Raw genomic sequence first — 21,992 nt, 5'->3', positions numbered from 1 at the left:
CACAGCGCGGTTGATATCTGTTGGCAACTCGTTTTAGTCCTTTGATGGTGATGATGATGTTGCAGCCATCTCCTTCGCAATGAATGGGTAGCTTAATGAGCAGTGTCCGACTGAAGCTCAAGTAAGGAAAACAAATATGTAGCCAGAAACATCAAAGACTAGGAGGAAAATTGAGGAGCAACGCAGCAGTACGCTGCCCCGTGCAGTTGTATTCTTAAGATGAAAGGTGAACGCAAACACAAGACAACCAACAAAGAATAGCCACGGACAACCTCTTGTCTTTGTCTTTTCTCTGTGGGTTGTCTTGTGTTTGCGTTCACCTTTCATCTTAAGAATACTATGCACCAGATAGCCCCAACCGAAACTCTATTGTGGGGATGGTGATGATGGTGATGGGAGTAGCGCCCCCTCAGAGTGGCGACAGGGAAGAAGAGAGAGCAGCCACGATGCATCAATGTTTGCGCAGTGCACAGCGGCGCCTGTTTGGCGACCCCGAGGCCGGATGCAGCGTGCGGCCGGCGAAGGCGTTCCCTTGGACCGGCCAGTGGTCTTCGGCGCGCACCATGACCCACTGGCTCTTGTTCGCCGGCCTCCTGGGCACCGCCGCGACCCTTGTGCTGGTGGTCTCTGGTGAGCGCCGGCATGCTTGACTCGCGGCGTGCACGAACAAGACCTATCCCAGTACGAGTTTCAGTACGCCATTTCTGTTAGAGGGAATGCTCGTAGTTGTAATTCTCAGCGGCGGTCGATGGTCTGTTGTGAATTGCAGATGAATTGCGCTATAATGCGAGAGCGCATGGAGCTCGTCAGGCCCTTTGGCGGTGTCGCCGTCTCGTGTCACACCTAATGACGCCATTTATGACACGTGATGCGTGGTCATGACAAGCGTGCCAAATATAGACTCATCATGACTGCACCAGCGTGGTATCGCATACCAATTGACGCCACCAAACTTTCTTTACTGGAAGTAAAGCCACCGAACCGGAAGTGCTCCTACAACGCCTCGACAGGCTGCTTGTGGTATGGAAAGAAAAATGATAGGTGTGACGTTAAGAGATCAGAAGCAGGCGGAGTGGGTGAGAGAACAAAAGCGCGTTAATGATATTCTAGTTGTGATCAAGAGGAAGAAGTGGGCTTGGGCAGGGCATGTAATGCGAAGGCAAGATAACCGCTGGTGCTTAAGGGTAACGGAGTGGATTCAAAGAGAAAGCAAACGTAGCAGGGGGCAGCAGAAAGTTAGGTGGGCGGATGAGATTAAGAAATTTGCGGGAATATGGTTGCCGCGGCTGGCGCAGGACAGGGTTAATTGGAGAGACATGGGAGAGGCCTTTGCCCTGCAGTGGGCGTAGTCAGGCTGATGATGACGATGATGAAACGTCCTGCGAGTTTTTTATCTATTTTTTTTTTGGTTTGTTGCGCCTTTCCTCATTTGTCGTAAAGTTGAATGATACCGCTATGGCCCTCGCCAGACCTGTAAGATACCCTATTTCTTCCAGTCAGCTACTCAGCTGTCTATTGGCTGGTTATTGGAATGATAGTAGCTGTCTTTGCGAAGTGTGTTGAAATATATGTCAACACACTGTGTCTTGTGGAGTGACAAGACACACAAGGCAACAGTGCTTTCTTCGTCCTAGGATAATGATCCCAGCCCAAATCCCACACTGAACCTTGCTGGCCGCAGCAAGGCTTGACCCTGCGCACTGCGCCATCTCAAACACCTGCCCAAGCAGGTTAATTTAAATCACTCCGGAAGGCACAGTAGCTGTTGCCCATTCTCTTATCTCTAATTAGTCCCATTTTTACACCACCCTTTCCTTCAAAGCGTAGGCCTTAGCCTTCGCCACACTTCTCCCGGCCACATCACTCTAACCCTGACATTCAGCGTATAGGTTATTGCTGACCACGCGTTTCACTCCCACAGTCCACACTCAAGTGTCATTGGTAATGTCTTCGCCCTTGTTTCGTCTCTTGAAGAGGACCTTCATGCTCAACGCATTCCGACAGCCGTTTTCCTTGGCATCACGGCCGCTTTTGACTGTTTTTCACCCTGCCATGCACGCAGCCTTGGGCAATCTTGGACTCGGAGGGATGCATAAAACTGCTTAAAAGAGCAGCAAATTTTAATGAGTACTCCAAATAATCCAACTTTGGGCTACGCAGAGGAGAAGGGTGAACCTCAGTTAGCCGTACTTAGGCCTCTCCTATTCAGTATCACCCGTGTACACATAACAAGGCCGCGAGGAGTACGCATCGCATTTTCTGCGTAACGCTCGCGTTGCATCAATCAGCAACGTCTTCAGAGAGCGTTACTGAACATCGCCATGTATTTTGCTCCAAGAGGGCTTAGTCGCTCGGCGGAAAGAAGTGTTGCCATGGCTTTCACAAGGCAAACAATGACCAGATATCCGTTCCTGATAGCGGCACAGTTGCTACCTTATACGTACGGTCCCAGCGATTCCTTGGCGTTGTGATGACAGAAATATCTTGTATACTTCAGGTTAAAACACTCCGTAAGAGGATAGCATCACAAATCTTCAGGCTGGTGGCGGGCGCATGCAATGGGGCAGCAACTGCCGCTCAATGGTTCGACTTAAAAAAAAAAAAACAAACCTACGTTGAAAGTACATTAATTGCGGTATTGTTTACCAGTACTTCACAGGTTATCTACAACAAGTAAGAAGACCCAGAAAGCCGCGCAGAACAGCTGTCTGCGGATCTGTCATGGCCTTTCAAAGGGATTCTTTGCTTCGGGAACAGTAGCGGAATCAGGATGGAGAGGGTAGGGCGAAAGCGTGAGAAGGCGCTACCGGTACGTGGTTGCCATGGGAACCACCAGGAGGGTAGTTACCCTAGAAGGAGGAGGAGGGTTGCCGTGGAAGGAAGAGGGTACGGCGAGAGGAGGAGGTCATGGCGACAGTGTAGGAAGGCGAGTCATTAATCTCTTTGTGTGCTCAAGCCAGCCCAGTAAGCAGTTCCTTTTAGATGTCATTTTCGCTGTCTCTCTGACTGCAGTCACCACTACGGGGCAATATCGTAAAGTATAAATACATCAACAGCTGACGCTGAATCTTGAGTTAACCAGTGGCACGGCCGCTCAATGGAGGCGCACTTGGTGCGACCCGCCGCGTCGCGCCTCAACGGCTGGGGAAGCGCGTATTGGGAGAAGTTCAAGTTTTCGCCGTTATTCTCCGCGGGGGCGCCACTACTCCGTGACAAGCCGCCGCCGGCACGGAGCCAGACCAAGGTCATTTGAAATAGGTCGCGAAGCCGGAGCTTGAATGCGGTCCAGAACCAAGTGCTAGCGACATCAAATTAGGGGTGGAACTAAAGCGCCAAAATGAAATGAGTGGACAAACACGACTAGAAGAGGAAAGTAATTAGGACATATTTTGTGTTTCAAAAGCATTCAAAAACAATTGCAGTGATTCCTTTTTAAAATGTTTTAGTAGTGTGCATTTTCTTAGAAAGTATAGCGCTTGCTTTGTAAAAATTTTATGACAGCGTTCGCTCAGAGCAGCGTCAATGGCAGCGGGACGATGCCAAGGTTGACGGTGCTCTGATGTCATATTTTTTTTGACCATTCTGCTTGCTTTTGTTTGAAACTCGATTCTGCTAGCCCTACTTTTTCCTCGTTGCTTGTTTCTCGAGTTCTTGGTGTGCATCGTGCGTGTACAGTTTCCGCTTTTCCCTTTTGCCAGTGCTTCTGTGTAGTTTTGTTCGGTTGGGTGCAGTTCTGTCGCTTTTGCCCCAAAAGGGCATCGTCTGTGGCCATGGGGCCCCGTACGCAAAAAAGAGGTGTGCGGTTGCACGATGTGCGAGCGATAACCTGTCTGGCGGCGTCACATTTCATCGCTTCAGCGCGACACCTGCGACATTCAGCGCGACACCTGAGGTGAGGACGAAGGAAAAAGGCACAACGAGAACTGACTACCTAAAAATAGCGTTGGTGGTCGGCACTCGTCGTGTCTTCTTTCTTCGTTCTCGTGTCGGGTGTCGCGTTGAAGCGTCGCGGCGTTCAGCAGTTAATTTTTCCCGCCAAGCAGCACGTGACGCTGACGTCACAAATATGACGTCACTAAAACACGTGACTTTGACGTCGCGTTTTTGTTTTAATTATGACGTCACTTTTTAGTTGTCCACGCATTTCGAAGACGTCGCTGGCTGCGCACCACAAGCCGTCATGTTTTGAACGTATGGGCTTCTATGCAGCCTACGCTACCATAGTACATCTACCTTGGCCAGACTACGCGGAAGGACTGCGCTGGGCTGTGTTGGCGTGTGTTTTCGCTGTAACTGCTCTGCATGACCGCGTGGTTCTGCTAGTTCTGCGTGCTTGTCATGGGTGCCTGTGTCGACAGCGTCCTAAGCGCATGCGACACCATGCCACGCAACTGCTGAGTGCCGCTGTGCACCACAAACGCAAGAAAAGAACCGAAGATCGGTTTCCATGAGTTCCCGCAGAAGCAGCAAGCTATGCAACATGGTGGTTTCAGCCCTTCTTCCCTATTATGAGCAATGTCAGGAGTTTATTTGCGAGAGAGAAGACAGCAGTCACACTGAGGACCTCTGCAAAGCCTTTCTAACCAAACTAATTAATTCGACCACTGATGACCAATTGGGCAGAAAACATCAATCTTACGGTGCAAAAAATCATACTTGGTCATAAACCGTTTTCGAGGATTGTTCTTCGCTTGTAAAATAGGCTGGAATTCCTTCGGTGCATCGCGTGGCTTCAAAATAAAACGAAAATCATTGGCTGAGCCTGCTGGTGTCTAGTTGACCCGGCTGTCTTGTGTTTTTTCCTTTTGCAACTGTTTGTGTCAGCAGTATATTTACGAGGGTAATCCCAAAAGTAACGTCTCCAAAGGGCTGCGGCCGCACGGAAACTATATGCGTGGCTGCTCGCCATACTGCTGTGTTCATTGTTCCCCGTCTTCCAAACAAGCCATGACTCAGCGGGAAAGGGACTGTCAGTCTTGGCCCGGAAACCATTTGAAATGGAGCTCCCGTTTGTCGCTACCGCCAGGAGCGAAGTTCACGCAAATGGCGTTCAACCAATCGAAAATTATCGCCAGTTGACGGAAGTGTACGGAGAGTCTTGCATGGATGTTAAAACCTTCCGCAAGTGGTGTAGAGAGTTCGCAGCTGGTCGCACTGAAATTCACGACGAAGAAAGAAGCGGAAGGCCGTCAATTTCTGATGAGACAGTCGCGAAGGTCGACGCATTGATGCGGGAATATCGGAGGATCACACTCGACGAACTCTGCATTTCGGTTCCTGGCGTTTCTAGAAGCACTATTCATAGGAGTTTGACTGCAAAGTTGAAATACCGGAAGGTGTGCGCAAGACGGGTTGCGCGAATGCTCACAGACGACCATCAACAACAATGCGTTGACTCCTCCCGCGAATTTCTTCCGCGTTCTGGAGACGAAACGGAGACATTTTTGTATTCTATTGTTACGGGGGATGAAACATAAAACATTGCACTTCACGCCTCAGACCAAACAAGAATCACGTGAGTGGCGGCACTCCTCTTCGCCCAGGCCGCGAAAATTCAAGCTAACACAGTCTGCCGGCAAAGTCATGGCAACTGTGTTTTGGGATCGAAAATGCATATTGTTGGTGGAATTCTTGGCTCCTGGCCCCACAGTAAACGCGGACAGATATTGTGAGACCCTTAATAAGAAACTCAGACGGGCGATTCAAAATCGCAGAAGAGGAACAGCGCTCGCCCCCACGATGCCTGTCAAACCATCGCTCTCCTAGAACAGTTTGTATGGGACGTCATAAGCCACACCCTACAGTCCGGACTTGGCACCAAGTGACTGCCACTTGTTTCCAAAGCTAAAAGAACCCCACGCTGTAAAGCGCTTCACTGATGATGACGAAGTGAAAGATGCGGTCAAACGCTTCCTCAACGGCATAGCGGCGAGCTGGCATGACATGGGCACTCAAAAACTGCCCCAGCGTCTGTAAAAAATCATAGACCGCAACGGCGATTATGTGGGAAAGTAGAAAAATGGTTCCCTTTTAAGTGAATGGTCTCCCTTTTAAGTGATTTGTAATTTGCTTAAACATGTCTTTCGATCTATAAAAGAACTGCAGACCCTAATTTTGGGATGACCCTCGCATGTGGTGGTACCCACTTGAAACTATTTCCAGCGAAAACGGAGCAAGTGGCTGAACTATAATGCTGAACGTTACGACCACAAACGTAAATTTACAAAAAGTGCACGTTGAATAAGTGGCCCGAAACCTTGTCCCGAGTTCAAGAATGTAATATGCAATAAGTTATTACAGTGGTTGAAACGCCCGTAACCGAATGGATGACTGCTCGGCGAAGCGCACTTCTGCCTCGATTCTCGGTGAAAACGCACGTGCGATTTGGAAAAGCGCAGTGATGGTGACATGCCGCTATCACGCTATCAATAGCAAACTTGCACGTGACATCGCCATAATGTGTGAAACGCAGCTCATAAATGCTAAAATTACAAAGCGCCTACCGCGCGGACGCCTAAACGAAAGCACTGCCTCGGCCGCTGTGCACACCTCTCCCGCCCGGACCCGTCCCGGAGCGGTGGCGCCGCAGCGGTGGCGATGAGAACTAGGCGCAATACGGCTCTTTCGGGCGACGCGACGGGCCGCACCCTGTGCGCTCTCCATTGAGCGGCCGTGCCAGTGGTAACCATCCTGTCAGTTTTGTTGCGTAAGCAACACTACGCCAGCCAGCTCGGCTCGTCGCGTGGTCGCACTTCAGCCGTATGCCGTGGCCCACGAACGACCTTGAGCCGCCGTTGCCTAGCAACGCCGCAGCCGCGCTCCAACAGATGGCGCCGCCGGCGACGCTGCTTCTGTTTGAGACCAGATGGCGCCACACATGCGCTCGGAACACGGCGGCATTACGAGCCTCGTAAGTCGCCGGCGTGTAACTTCAACGCACCAATGAAAATATCGTGGGTGGCTGCCGAATTTGTTCTTCGTGCGAAGATGGAAAAGGCAGAGGAAATCAGTGCTGTGTAGTGAATTGCAAGAATTGCGGCAGAGAGTTAAAGGTGCGGGATGCGATCGTTTGCGGGCTTCACGGAACCGAGCTGCACAAGCAGGTAACGCCAATGTCGCGTCCGTTCGCCAGCACAGTCTCCGCACGGGCGAACGCAACAAACACGTTCGCCGGCGCTAGATAGTCAGCATTGAAAGGTTTCGTTCTCGGAAAATCAGCGAGGGTAAGTGCACAACACAGCCGCAAGAAGCTCTTCCGCCACCGAAACCACCACTCGCGCTTTCTGCTGCTGTGCACTGAGCTGAGACCCCAATGCTCGTAAGTTATGGTTTGTGGCCATTAGTAAAAGGAGCGCCCGAGGCCGAATTAGGAACGCTGACACTCCTGCATGCCCCGACTGTTATGCACTGCACAGCGGTGCGAGCGGACAGTGCTTACCGTCAGTGCGTGTATTACAAGCCGTCTTGGTGCTACTGCTGAACTTCGTCCAAGTAGCACTTGTTTGGTGGACCATATTCGGAGTAAAACATGTGCTCTACGGCTGCTGTGCTGGGTGGTTGTCACTGGCTCGCGGTCCGTGCGAGACAGTCACTAAAAGTGACTTCGCACGCTCAGAGTGAAGCTCAATAATTACAACCAACGAGACCTCGAGCATTTCCATATCCGCATATCGAGCGTGGAGCGTGCGACAATTTTATATGTGAGGATGACTGAATTATGAAATTCGTCTAGTTTGAACGCGTTGCCATGCGCGCGTTATAACAATTATGTCGCGGAATCCTTCGAAACGATTGCACGCCAGCTTGTGAAGGCTGCTTATGCATGGTACTGCTACCATGATAGTCAACCTTTGTGTGTCTGTTTTTGCCGCCTTTCTGTGTTTAACAAAACCGGTAGAAAATATTTTAGGTTTCCTAAGCACCGTTGACAGGTGGTAAACAAACGCGTACGATATGCATGTAAGCGTTTTAGAGCAGTGTATGCATGCAGGTACAGAATAGGACAACGACTTGCGTGGCCACAGGAGCATTGAACCTTGCCGTTTTATATAATAATAATAATAATAAAAACATTAAGCAAAGCCTTCAGCGCATGCAAAGGCAAGCATTCAGGCGATCCATCAGCAGTCTCGAAGAGGCGGAGAGCTCAGCGGCTCTCCGCGACATGAAACCTGATCCCGTTTTCACGCTAGAAGTGATCAAATTAGGGTTCTCACATGTACTTCGAAGCTTTGGCCAAACCATACTGTCTTCCCACTCCTTTACAGAGTATCAGCCGAAACACTGCCTGTCGGAACCGAACCTTCAGACGCAGCAGCCTTCGCGACGAGACGCGCGCCGAGCAGTCAGGAGGCGCGTAATGCATGGCGTAATGGCGGTGTGATCACATGATCAAAGATGGCAGCCCCCATTATACGGCGCTCTAAAGCGTCTATATATATATATATATATACGCTTCGTCTCAGTAGATTCTAGTCGTTATGGAGGGCGCGAAAGAGAGGCAACAACGAAAGAACGAAGCGAGGAAGAGACAACGCGCTCAACTGCTTTCGCAATTAAACTAGGGTTAACCAGTGCTAAACCACAGCCAATATTTTTTTGTTTGCCTATTTAGACGCTGGTTTACCCGACAAAGTGTATTACCGCCTCACATCTCACCATTATGCACTCTTCTTGCAATGAACGTTGTCAACCCTGACTAACGAAGTTTTAATATCTTCTTGTATTACTCGTTGATGCACCTCAGCCCAAAATCAATGCCCGTTTATTGTATATTTTTTATCATTTGTTTCTCTTGTTATTCTTTTACTTCTTTACTTTATAATTTTGTGCGCCTCTCTCCTGTTTTTCTATGCCCAATTCCGTTCTCCACGCGGAGTAGCATGTCAGCGAATTTTACATGCTGGCTTAAATCTCTTCTTTTCATTAAATCTCGCTCTCTGGTATACCTCTACCCCCCCCCCCCCCCCTCTTCTTGCACACCAACGCACACACGCACGCACACTCGGACTACCCGCTATCAGCCATCGACGAACGAGAAGCGCGCCTCAAGGCACTTTCCAAGGCCCGGCTCCTTCACACCCCTCAGCGATCCTGTACGACGAGATGAGGCACAGCTTCCACCATATCGATCGGGATAGTCGCGCACCACATGTTCTCCACACAACTACCTCCGATCCCGCCAACAGCACCTTGGCTTCGTACGACGGGATGTCGTTCTCTTCAAGAGTGGCTGGCTGCCCCTGTAGAATCTAACGGGTAACATGCGGAAGCGCCCCTGTGGAACGTGCCCGGTAGGGCCTCCCGCCTGATTGAACGTCATCTTTTGTCTGCGTCTTTTTCCCCTCAGTGTATTTTTTTCTCTTCCCCTCCCACGATAGGAGCTCTCCAGTAAGCGAGCGCTACTGCGTCGCAGGCGTGCGCACGGCTCGGGAGACCATGGCGGCCCTGGCGGCGAGCCAGCCGAGACATCCCGCGGCCGGACACGCCACCGGCGGTGGCAGCTGCGTGGCCTACCGCACCTGCCTGTGGTTCCGGCGCGCCACCGTCCAGGTGCCGCTGCTCAACCTGCTGCTGCCAGCTAGCAGGTGACGACAGCACTCCCTTGGTTGTACCCGAGTCCAGGAAAAACAGGCACAGCGATGCGAGGCTCCGAAAATGCGCATATGTAACCTCCGCCGTTAACTTTTCTCATCAAATCACTTGCGATTTATGCGGCTGCGAGAAAGCTACACCGTGTAGCTCCTCATCGACAGCCTGCAGCTACTTTCGTCAATTTTCTTTTTTCATTTCCTCACGGAGAGAAAGTGGTACGCCGTCCTATCCCAGCCGAAAAACACCGCGGAAAAGTTTGTCATCACAACAGAGTTTCTGCAATGCTTTTGAACAAGAATTTGTAACAACAGAACTTTGGTTTTGTGCAGGGGGTCCAACCTCTGAAAGTGACTATGGCTATGAGGGACGCGTGCAGAGAAGGGTTCCGGAAATTTGGATCACTTGGGGTTCTTTAACTTGCACTGACATCGAGTAGTACACGGGCCTCTAGAATTTCACCTCCATCGAAATGCAACCGCCGCGGCCGGGATCGAAGCCGCGTCCTTCGGCTCAGAAGCCGAGCACTCTAACCACTGAGCAACAGCGGCTAACAGAAATTTGTGTAGTTACTATCGAAAAGTACTGCAGAACTTCAGACTACTGTAAAGTTCTGCAGAAAAAACTACAGTATTACAGAAAAATACTTGAAAGCGACAGAAAAATCTGGTTTGGTTTATGGTTTATGCGGTTTAACGTCCCAAAGCGACTCAGGCTATGAGAGACGCCACAGACAAACCTGTCTTTATGACAAAATTACAAAATATTTTACTGTATTTTTGACGCAGTATTTTTTTGACTGGGATGGTGGAAAAAGGTGTTGATACGCCAGCGAATGCGCGGCGAAGCATATGCAGACTGTTCTGGGCCCAACGCTACGTTGTGGTGGGCATCTTCGGAATGGCGAAAGCCATAAATTGCCTCCGATTGCGGTGCCACGAGTACTAGCCCGAATGCGCTTCGGCATGAGCTCCCGCCGTACAATTCATATCTAGCGCGATGATAGTTGCACGCGCATGCAAATGCATACAATTTATCATCATCATCAGTTGACCACGCCCACTGCAGGACAAAGGCCTCGTTCATGTCACCAATTAACCCTGTCCTGTGCCAGCTGCGGCCATCATATCCCCGCAAACTAATTAATCTGACCATGACCAGTCCTCAACCGTGATGTTGAGAACTCGCTCACATCGTATGAGCGGGTGACCGCACACAACAAATGGGAAGGGAACAACAGACTGAAGAAAGCGATTTTCTATCTGATGGGCGTACCGAATCTGTGGTACCGGAACCATGAGGCGGACATTACATCATGATCCGTTTTCAAAGAAAGCTTTTCTGAAGTCTTTGGCCGTCTGGCTGTAAGAAAACTCGCGCCGAACAGAGCTTGCATGCGCGGTCTCAGCAGATCGGCGAGAACTTTACGAGTTACATCGATGATATCGTCGACCTGTGCAAGAGAGTGAACGCACAGATGTCTGAAGCCGATAAGATCAGGCACATTCTCAACGGCATCGATGTCGACGCATTTCAGACTCTCTACTACTCTACTCTAGCAGAGGGCTCTGACTCGCGAACACACCACGAGCATCGACTCGCTTGCTGTCCTGACGATGCAGGCGACCAGGCATCGCTCCTGTCGCACATCAAGAGCTTCATCTGTGAAGTTGCTAGGCAGCTCTCACTTATTTCACGCCAACAAGAGCCACCACAACACTTGGGTCCGAATCTGCGCCAGATTATTCAAGAAGAGGTCGCTGAGGCTCTTCCCCAAGCCCCTCAGCCCACACGTCTCGCAACCCCGCTGACATATATGCGGACGTTGTTGCGAGACCTCGACCACCTACCTATGCTCCGCCTTCTGGCCACGTTCGAGAGTCCGTAGCTTTTATTCGACCGCCTGCTCAACTGGTACTGGTGCATGCCTGCGCGCCCGATCTGCTACTTCTGCGGCTTGCCAGGTCATATGGCGGGGCTTTCCCTTCGACGCGTGAACGTCACCCGACCGCTTCCCGAAGTTTCTGGTTACTGGCCCCAACGTCAGTGCTCACCTCCTGCCGTTCTCTGTCTCCTGAGCGCACCGCCTTCTCCGGATGCCGTTCGCCTTCTCCACGTCGGCGCTCCATTTCGCCAATTAGACGGCGTCCTCCGGCAACTCAAGATGTCGCAGTTCCTGAGGCAAGAACTGCGCAGTCGTCGAAATTTGAAAGGCCTCGTTTGTCTGCCGCTAACTTAATTGGAGTTCTTATAGAGGGAGTATCTGTATTGGCGCTTGTCGACACCGGGACTGCGATCTCTGTCAAGGATGCAGCGCTTTACCGCTCTTTGAGTAAAGGGAAGACGCCCCTTTCTGGCCTGTCGTCAGGAACTGCAAGCGCGCACCTCATTCAGCCATTAGCAGCGTGTACTGCTCGGGTAGTCACATTTTACATATGATCGAGTTCATCGTTCTCCCATCATGTTCGCATGCGGTCATCCCAGGCTGCGACTTCCCATCACTGCACGATGCGATTATCGACGGTGGTCGGGCTCAAGTAGCGCTCTCTACGCTGCCTAATTCCGTGGCAGAGGCCGGACTTTGCGATGCTTTTGTTTCTGCCAAAGCTCTTGTCACCGACAGTATCGATATTCCTGCGTGCTCTTTTGTGACTGTGCCTTTCTCCTATGATTGTGTTCACGATGCAAGGGTCGTCTTCACGCCGTCTCCTACTTTCCTGCGCCGCCATTGTCTGCCTCTGCCTTATGCCCTGTCCACTATATCCGCCAGCCTCACCGCGTTGTGGGTCTTCAACTCGTTTTCAAACCCCTTTGCTTTGCGCCGCGGCGAATGCGTCGGCACCGTGCAGCTCTTTGATTCTGTTTTCAACCATCCCGATGTTGCCGCAGAGTTACCGCCTGTTGCCATGGGCGCCCCCAGCCCACCTACTTCTGCGCCCGCCCCATTCTCGACCGACCTATTCCTTCGCTTTACTGACGCCACTCTTCCTCCAACTCAGCGAACCCGGATTCTTGCGCTTCGTGAGGAGTTTCGCTCCTCCTTTGATTGCCACCAACCAGTTTTGGGGCGCTCGCCGACTGTCGAGCACCACATTAACACCGGGGCCCAAGCCCCTCTGCGACAGCGCCCATACCATGTTTCCGCCTCTGAACGACAAATTACTGAAGAACAGGTGGACACCATGCTTAAAAGCGCAGTTATTCAGGCTTCCAAAGCCCATCAGCCTCCCCTGTTGTCCTCGTCAAGAAGGATGGCTCCGCTGGATTTTGCGTCGGTTACCGCGGCATTAATGAGATCACGTGCAAAGACGTCTGCCTTCTGCCCCGTATTGATGACGCTCTGGACCGTCTACAATGAGCGGAGCGCTTTCCTTCGCTTGATTTGCGTTCTGGTTATTGGCACGTCCCAAATGGCGGCTGCAGATCGTGCCAAAACCGTGTTTGTAATCCCTGACGGCCTCTACGAGTTTACCGGCATGCCTTTCGGCCTATGTAGCGCTCCTCCTACTTTCGAGAGAATAATCCATGAATATAGCTTTGCGTGGCCTCAAGTGGAAGACATGCTTGTGTTACCTGGACGATATAGTTATCGTCTCGCTCGACTTTCAAGCGCATCTATGTCGCCTGAAGCACGTCTTGACATGCCTCACAAACGCGGGCCTGGAGCTGAATTAAAAAAAAAATCACTTTTGCTGCCCGTTAACTTATAATTTTAGGTCACGTTGTGTCGAAAGACGGTGTACGCCCTGATCCCACCAAACTTCGTGCCCAAACTTCGTGCCGTGAATGCATTTTCAAAACGTTCCACAACTAAAGAACCCCGCAGCTTCCCAGGGCTCTGCTCTTATTTTAGGCGCTTCATTCGCAACTTTGCATCAGTTGCGGTCCTTTTGACTCGACTGCTCGGCGGCAATGCTGATTTCTCGGCTTAGTCCCCCGCATGCGACGACGCCTATAGCACCTTGCGTCGTCTCCTCACGGAACCGCTCATTTTGCGTCATTTCGGCCCCGACTGAAGTCCACACGGATGACAGTGGTATTGGTCTCTGTGCAGTGCCCCCCCCCCCAGCCAAATGTGGATTCGATGAATATGTCGTTGCAGATGCTAGCCGCACACTTACCAAGGCTGAGTCCAGCTACTCTGTGACTGAAAATGAGTGCCTCGCCATTGTATGGCCATAGGAAAGTTTCGCCCTTACGTATACGGCCGTCCTTTCGTGGTCGTTACGGATCGTGCCCTTTGTTGGCTTTCTTCACTGAAAAATCCTTCCGGCCGCCTGGTACATGGGCGCTGCGTTTCCAAGGATATGACATCCGTGTCGTCTACCGGTCGGACCGCAAGCATGAGGACGCTGATGCCTTGTGTTGCATCGCTAAATGCACCTATAGTAAAAGGTTCTTTTCGGCTACACCGCTGGCATATTCATGCTGTAATCTGACGCGTGAGATGGTATTTTGTGGTTCCTTTTTGTTCAAATAATGTTCGAGTGGAGTACTTGCGTCTTTAGATCAAAGTTATCAGAAATATTCATTGTCTGCCACTACGAAGAGCCGAAACAAGCGGAATACGCAGCAGTGGTTCTGGTGGCGCATCTGCGCTTACTCTGGGTAAACGACTTGTCCGCCATGAAAGGAGTGGTAGTTTACCCAGAGGATGAGGCCATATGGACTAGATCCATTGCTGCCTATCCCGCTTGTTTCGGCTCTTCATAGTGGCCGACAATGAATATTTCTAATAACTTTGTTTCAAACACGCAAGTACTCCATTCAAACATTATATTAACAAAAAGGAGCCACGAAATGCCAACTCGCGCGTCAAATTACAGCATGAATATGCCAGCGGTGAAGCCGAAAAGAACCTTTTACAAGGAGCATTTAGCAATGCAACACCCAAGCCAGTTAACGATTTGCCCGGGTGTACGTACGCTCGTGCCTCGACTGCCAACGCTGCAAGACACCCACCAACCGTACTGCCGGCGAGTTGCAGCCGCTTTCTTGTCTGCCTCGCCCTTTTGACCGGGTTGGCATTGATTTATACGGGCTTCTTCCGTATACTGCTTCTGGCAAACGATGGTTCATTGCTGCCGTTGACCACCTCACGAGGTATGCTGAAAACGCCGCGCTCAAGGCTGTGACAACCCAGGATGTGGCATCCTTTCTTCTGCATTGGTTCATACGTAGACACGGTGCCCCTCGTGAGCCCCTCAGTGACAGAGGCCGCGTCTTATTATCTGACGTCATCAAAGCTCTGCTCCGCGAGTGCAACGTCATCCATCGGACTTGCACCGCTTACCACCCTCAGACAAACGGCCTCACTAAACGCTTTAACCACACTCTGGGTGACATGCTGACTATGTACGTCGGTTCGAACCACACGAACTGGGACCCGATGCTCCCCTATATTACGTTCGCGTACAATACTGCTACGCGGTTCACAACAGGGTTTTCTCCTTTCTTCCTTCTTTATGGCCGACATCCCTCCGTTCCCAGCGATACTGTTCTCTTCTACCGCCCTGACACATTTGTGCGCACCACTGTTTCCCAAGCCGCCAGGCTCCAAAGAAACCACCACGATGAAGATCACCCTACCCAGCATTTACCGCCCGGCTCTCTTGTCTGGCTGTGGATGCCCCCCCGTACTCAAGGCCTCTTCCGGAAACTTCTCGCTAAATATCAAGGCTCCTATCGCTTCTTGAAGCAAACATCTCCCATCAGCTATACTGCTGAGGCACTCACGTCGTTTCCCGATCTCAGACGCCATGGCCGCGAGACAGTCCATATCCAGTGCCTCAAGACATACCACGACCCCGCTGTCTTGTCCGCCCCTTAAGTATAGCCAGGATGGCTCCTCTTCTGTGGGGGACCATTGTAAGGAAAACGACAGGCATACGCGCGAGCCGCATGGCCTTCGCCTACAGTGCACGCCCTGGCTGGACTGGCTGGTCTCGGACTGCTGTTGGCCCTGCTTCCGTCCCGAAGCTTCTACAAATAAACCCCACCTTAAACCAATAATACGCGAAAATGACATGACACACAGTTTGTACCTGTTATTTTTTCCTTCTCTGCGGGCCAGTGTACGGCCTATATGCAATCGGAATTCTTGAGTTGGTTGAAAACAAGCTCTGGTTGCTTTGAGAGCTGCCATGTAAGAGAGACCATGCCTCAAGCTCACAGCACTTCTTTACTGCACTAACAGAAAGTTTATAATGCACAATTTCCAAAGATTTAGTCGGCGCAAAAGCACTTGAAGTATTCTTACACTGAAGGTGCTGCTTGCGGTGGGATTTCGTGTTCATAGTTTCCACCTAGTTCAGCGGTATCATGCTGCATCCACAATACGTTTTTTTTTGTGTTGACTGTTTTTAGTCCCACAACAGGAACTGTTGAGCGAGTTGGCTGGCGTTTCAGAGGTTGAAAGCTGCGTGGCCTTCAACCTTCGGCGTAGTTGTGCTGCCACTCGGTTCTGCCTCGTCCTGCAGTTTTCACTTTGCTTCCATGGGCGATATTCCATGGTTCACTTCTTTTGGGCTATGCTTTGTCTTTGGGTTATTGTTGTTGCTTCTGCCGTTGGCCTACGTGCGATGAATGCTATTTCTTCTTCATCGAATGAATGAACACCTCGACATGTGTGGTGGGCCGCATGAAAAATGCTTGCGCTGAATACAGACGTCTTATTCGGCTGGGGAAAAAAAAAAACGTTCAGAAGAATCGAGTGGTGGGCGAGTTGGTACATGACTAGATGATACAAACTGCAAAAAGGACAGGACGAACGAAGAAACCACACGGACGAGGCGCTTACTGCAACTAATATTTTAATGCACGAGCTTGCCTTTATAGCGAAGAGGCATCACCTAAACGGTGCCTCATAAAACACCGTGACCTTTTGTACCATGTGAGGGCGGGGTTGTTTACAGCATTCCTTTGTCTTGCGGGAGACAGTACATCGGACAAACTGGAAGATGTTTTAATGAAGAACTGCTTGAGCATAATAATGACATGAAAAATGGGGCCATCAAAGGCCACCTTGCTGCACACTGCAGAGGGTGCGAAGGATGTAACCCTATCTTCTCCGATGCACGTGTCGTCACAAGACACAGACAAAAGGACACCACGGAAATTGTCGGATCATTCCTAATCACAAAAGCTGGTGAAGCATGTGTTAGCAACCCCTCTGTGGCAATGACAAGAAAGGAACTTGTGTACTTGGGCGAGAGTGTGCATTGATATCAGCTATCGTCACAATTGTCGTGTGTTTTGATTGTGTGCCTGTTGCGATTTTTTCCCTTGCACCATGCTATAAAGGCAAGATCGTGCATTAAAATATTACAGTTGCAGTAAGCGCCTTGTCCATGTGGTTTCTTCGTTCGTCCTGCCCCTTTTCCGCTTTGTATCATCTAAAAACAAACGTTAATTGTGGCGTATACGCAGCGGAAGAGGCGATACTTACTTGACTCAAGCAGTCACAGGTAACTAAAAAAAGTAGGTAAAGTAAGTAAAAAAACTCAAATACAATCGTGCTGCTTATTCTTCAACAAGGCCTCCAAGTCCCAGGAATTCCATTCTGAATCATTATTATTTGCGAAATATTTTATCCCTTGTAAATGTGTTTAGCGGAAAGAATACATTATGAAGGAGTAGCGTGACCTTTAAACGTGGTTTTAGAGAAACGAAAATGGTTTTCTTTCTTCTACATGGTTCAAGAGAGGACGTGGAGCCATGGTGATAGCAAAGCGCGCGCAATTTCTATATCCCTCTCATAGCTACTAGCATATGTCGGTCAGGTGAAAGGCCACTAACATATGTTTATGAATTGCTAAATGCGGCAAATACTGCAAAAGCAGTGGGTCTTTCTCGCTCAATTCAAGACTGGCATTCCATGACTACAGCGCAACGAACGGGACAAGAAGAAGAAGGACACAGGCAGAGACTCTGCTTGTGTCCTTCTTCTTCTTGTCCCGTTCGTTGCGCTGTAGTCATGGAGTATCGGAACCAACTCGCCCACCAACTTACCTTGTCAAGACTGGTGGCCTCTAAATTTGGTGGTACCAATTGGACTCTCACTGGACCTGAAAAATTCAATGACCGTCGGTTATCTTGCCTTCGCATTACATGCCTCGCCTAAGTCCAATTCTTCCTCCTGATTTCGAGTAGGATGTCATTAACCCGTGTTTGTTCCCTCACCAACTCTTCTCTTTTCCTTTTTTTTAAAGCTACACCTACCGTTTTCCTTTCAATAACACGCTGCGTTGTCCTCAGTTTAAGCTGGACCCGTCTCTTTAGCCTCCACGTCTCTAACCCATATGCGGGTGCGGGTAAGATACAGCTGTTATATACTTTTCTTTGGGGAATGCTGTCACATATAATATTAAGTTTTAAATAAAAGTATGAACTAAAGAAGTTTGGAGAAGACGACGAGCATGACGTGTATTAACCCGAAAATAAAGAAGATGAAGAAGTATTTGGTGAGGTGGGAAGAGATGATTGGTGGAGAAGAGAAGACGATGGAGACGACGACAAGGATGACATGTACCAACGCCAAGACTATAAAAGCGCGAGGGATAGCGTGGCACGGGGGGGGGGGGGGGGGGGGGAGACCAGAGAAGCTGAGGTTCCGGCGGGTGAGGAAAGCCTCGGCTGGAAGAGAGCAATGCCGACTACTGCTCCGGTGATCTCGTGTTCTACGGCGTCGCACCGTAGACTTCCTGCCGTTCCTGAGCCCGTTCCGGGGAATCAACAGCTGACGCAACCACCTGCTATGGCCAGGGGTGCTTTCATCGCTGTTACCACCCATCCGGGTGGTGTCCACAACATCGACGTTATCTTTACGGACTATATCAAAGCATCTGATAAAGCTCATCGCGGAAAACTCATTCAAAAATGAAAAAAAAAAAACATTTATCTACCAGACATTTAATATCATGAATTGCAGACCATCTTACCAATAGAGAGCAGTTTGTTTCTGTCGATGGGTGCAGCTACATTTATCTCCCAGTCACCTCTGGTGTGCCCCAAGGAAGTGTCTTAGGGTCTTTCCTTTTTCAGCTTTGTATAAATTATATTGTCAATGTGGTTACCCCCGGAACACATATGCGCTTATTTAGTAATGAATGTGTGGGATTTCGTCAACTTGAGTGTACTGGGGACCAAAATGAACTTGATCTGAGTAAAAAAAAATGTGCTCGATTGGTGCAGTGAGTTTGTCATGGTTGTTAACGCTGAAAAAAATAAACAGCTTCGCCCCCTTTTGGATGACCACTAAAGCAGATCAATAACTACAAATATCTAGGAGTAACAGTAAGTAACAATCTTTCCTGGAATTCGCACGTATATAACATGTTCTTCCGCGGTTAGAAAGCTATGTTTCCTGGGGCATAAACTTAGAAATTCTCCTCCTAACTTAAATCTATTGTCATATAACACATACATCATGCCAAACCTCGAATATGCTTCGATAATAAGGGATTAATTTACTAAACTTTCGGTTTATTTATTGAAAGTTTAAAATCACCGACTCTCCCACTCAGCTTCCGGCGGCGTCTCCAAATACTGAATCACTTGAAACGCGAATAAGAAAACAACGTCATGACTTTCTTTATTCTTTGCTTGACCAGAAGTTAGCTTTGGTACCTGCTCAGTACTTATCCCCTTTATCCACCCTACATACCCGGCATCATCAGAATCACTCACTAACACCGTATTTTGCGAAAACTGACTGTTTTAAGTATTCGTTTCTTTCCGCGGACAATATCCTACTGGCATCTTGTTATGACGTTGTTATAGTTAACTAACACTTGCCACTTTTTTCTTATGCATACTTTTCTTGGTCGTGTTCTGAGTTTTTTTTTTGTTTCGTTTCGTTTTATGGTGTATGACGTCCCATAGCTCGCCGTAGTGGCATAATTTCGACCCTAATTTCGGCATAATTTCGACCACCGCGAGTTTTTAACGTACACTGACATCGTACAGTACACGAGCCTCTGTAGCATTTCGCATCCATCGAAATGCGACCGCCGCGGGCGGGATCAAACTTGTGTGTCTTCAGGGTCAGCAGCCGAGTGCCATAACCACTGAGCCATCGCAGTGGCTCCCTCTGCATCTTAATTTACATGCCTGTCCTGCTAGGACCATGACAAGGGTCTGCAGTATGTGGTGCTGAATAAATAAAACGAATAAATTTCACAGCAACTGCCTTCACCTTCCCGCTGGCGCAGGTGGTTCTCCGGCGGCGATGGTTTCCTGTCGGCGGCCGCCAGCGGCGTGGCGCAGGAGCCCTGCAGCCGCTTCGGCGGCGACTCCTGCTCCTGAGCGCCCTGTTTGCTTCGCTGAACAAGCTTTGAGCACACTCGACTCGCGTCGTCATTTTACTCAGGGGGCGCGCATCTCCTTGGGCGCCTCCGCCGGAACGAAGGTGTGGCCCCGGAAAAGACGCCATCTTGAGGTGCATTCGCTCCAGCGATGCGCGAAGAGCGTGCGACCGGCTGCCGCTTTTTACCGAAGAACGGGCCTCCTTCGATAGAGTCAAAGATTAGTTAGCGGGCCATGGTTCATGGCTGTCGACTGCTGGTTTCTTAAGTTGTATCTTAGCAAGCGCGACTTCCAGGTCGCTTAATTTCTCGGATGGTCTCGTTCGCAACGAGAGCTGTCCAATCAACCAATCAATCAATCAATCAATCAATCAATCAATCAATCAATCAATCAATCAATCAATCAATCAATCAATCAATCAATCAATCAATCAATCAATCAATCAATCAATCAATCAATCAATCAATCAATCAATCAATCAATCAATCAATCAATCAATCAATCAATCAATCCATTCATCCATCCGTCCATCCGTCTGTCCGTCTGTCCAATCTTTTTATTTCAGGGTATTTTTTGCGGACAGCATTTCTCATAATATAGAATCCGGGGCACTTGACATAGAAATCGTGGTCTGCACTCGATGCACAACAGAGAAAAAATAACAGTACATCAGATAACAGAAAAAGATGATGATGATTTTTATGGCACAAGGGCATCTGTGGTGAAAGAGCGCCATGTCAAAAGGTTTTTTTTTGTATACTCAAGGTGAGGTCAAAGACCCATTTCTCAAGCATTTCACCCTATTAAGCCGACCACTAGGCAAAGGAAAGCTTGTACCCATTGTATCCCCGGTGGGTAACCGGCAGCACTGGGGATCGAACCCCGTGCCTCCCCGCATGTGAGGCGGATGCTCAAACGATTAGGCCACCGCTGCGGTAACCGAGAGAGCAGAAAATCAGTAGTACACATATACATAGCTCACGCAGAGATCACATGCACAGCAAAAACTTAGTCAACCTAAACACGCTACAAGTACTAATTAAATTGTAATGCAGCAGTACGCAGTCACAGTACTTACCAAACAGAAGGGCTGTGAAGCACAGCACTTGGTGAATATAATGAGGACAATACGGAGCAGTATGCATTTCACATGCGGTTATACTGTCCTTAGAAAATTTTTTGCTTTTTATCTTACGAGGACTACCTGCGCAATTTATTAGATTTTCATGTTTCTTCAGAATCTGAATACCTTGGTACTATAGTGACTACCATAATTGGTTGCAGTTTTCGGAAGCCTCATTTTTAGATGCCTAAAACCGTACTGATGATCAACTGTCGTGCCGAATTGTTTATACATGTTTGTGGCGCTAATATGTTGGACTATTTTATACAAATTATAGTATAAATAAATTTAATTAAACGTGAACATGTCGAAGTTTCAAAAATATCTCTTCGGTGCGTAAATTGCAGATATCTCGGGCATAATTTTCTAAACTACGTAACACTGGCTTTTGTAGTACCCTCAGTCTAGTGTAGTCATGCTGCGTAGTGGCTCGTAATGTTAGCGAACAGTAGGGCATATTTTGAGAAATTAAAGTGTAATAAAGGGTTTTTAGTGCATTACTTCACGAGGTCAAACCGGCTCACCGGTTTGTGAGATGCTTGACCTTGTACGAGGTCTGTTAGAAAAGTATCCGACCTTTGGCCGTTGAAAAAAAACTTGCATAACTGGAGCGTTGCAAACCAAGTCATCTTTGAAGTAGTCTCCTTGGGACTTCACACACTTCTCCCAGATGTGCTGCCACTGTTGGAAGTATTCCGAAAAGGCCTTTTTCGGAATGGAGTTTAGCTCAGCTGTCGTTGCAGCCATAATGTTCTTCCTTGTCTGAAATCGCGCTCCTTTCAATGGCCTTTTGATTTTTGGAACCAGCCAGAAATCGCAGGGGCCATATCAGGACAGTAAGGAGTCTGTTGAACTACAGGAGTCTGGTTTTTCACCAAAAAATCTGATTCGAGTGCGAGGAATGTGCAGGAGCATTGGCGCGATGGGTGCGCCAATTTCCTGTTCACCTCAGCTCCGGGTTCTTGCGCCGCAC

At 49.2% G+C, this 21,992-nt stretch overlaps 1 protein-coding gene across 1 annotated transcript; it reads left to right on the top strand.

Annotated features, from left to right (window-relative positions):
• The first annotated feature begins 349 nt into the window (after positions 1-349).
• Positions 350-19,936, top strand: LOC149345114 (uncharacterized). The gene is made up of 3 exons (XM_089542726.1): positions 350-630; positions 9,416-9,587; positions 19,803-19,936. The coding sequence occupies exons 1-3, from the start codon at positions 378-380 to the stop codon at positions 19,894-19,896; spliced, it is 519 nt and encodes a 172-aa protein (XP_089398852.1). The 5' UTR covers positions 350-377; the 3' UTR covers positions 19,897-19,936.
• Positions 19,937-21,992: the final 2,056 nt, after the last annotated feature.

The sequence above is a fragment of the Amblyomma mixtum genome, chromosome 5, assembly GCF_055824585.1.
Source record: "Amblyomma mixtum isolate Tamu chromosome 5, ASM5582458v1, whole genome shotgun sequence".
NCBI classification, from domain to species: Eukaryota; Metazoa; Arthropoda; class Arachnida; order Ixodida; family Ixodidae; genus Amblyomma; species Amblyomma mixtum.
The sequence above is the reverse complement of the archived record's forward strand: the minus strand, read 5'-3'. Positions and strand labels throughout refer to the sequence as shown.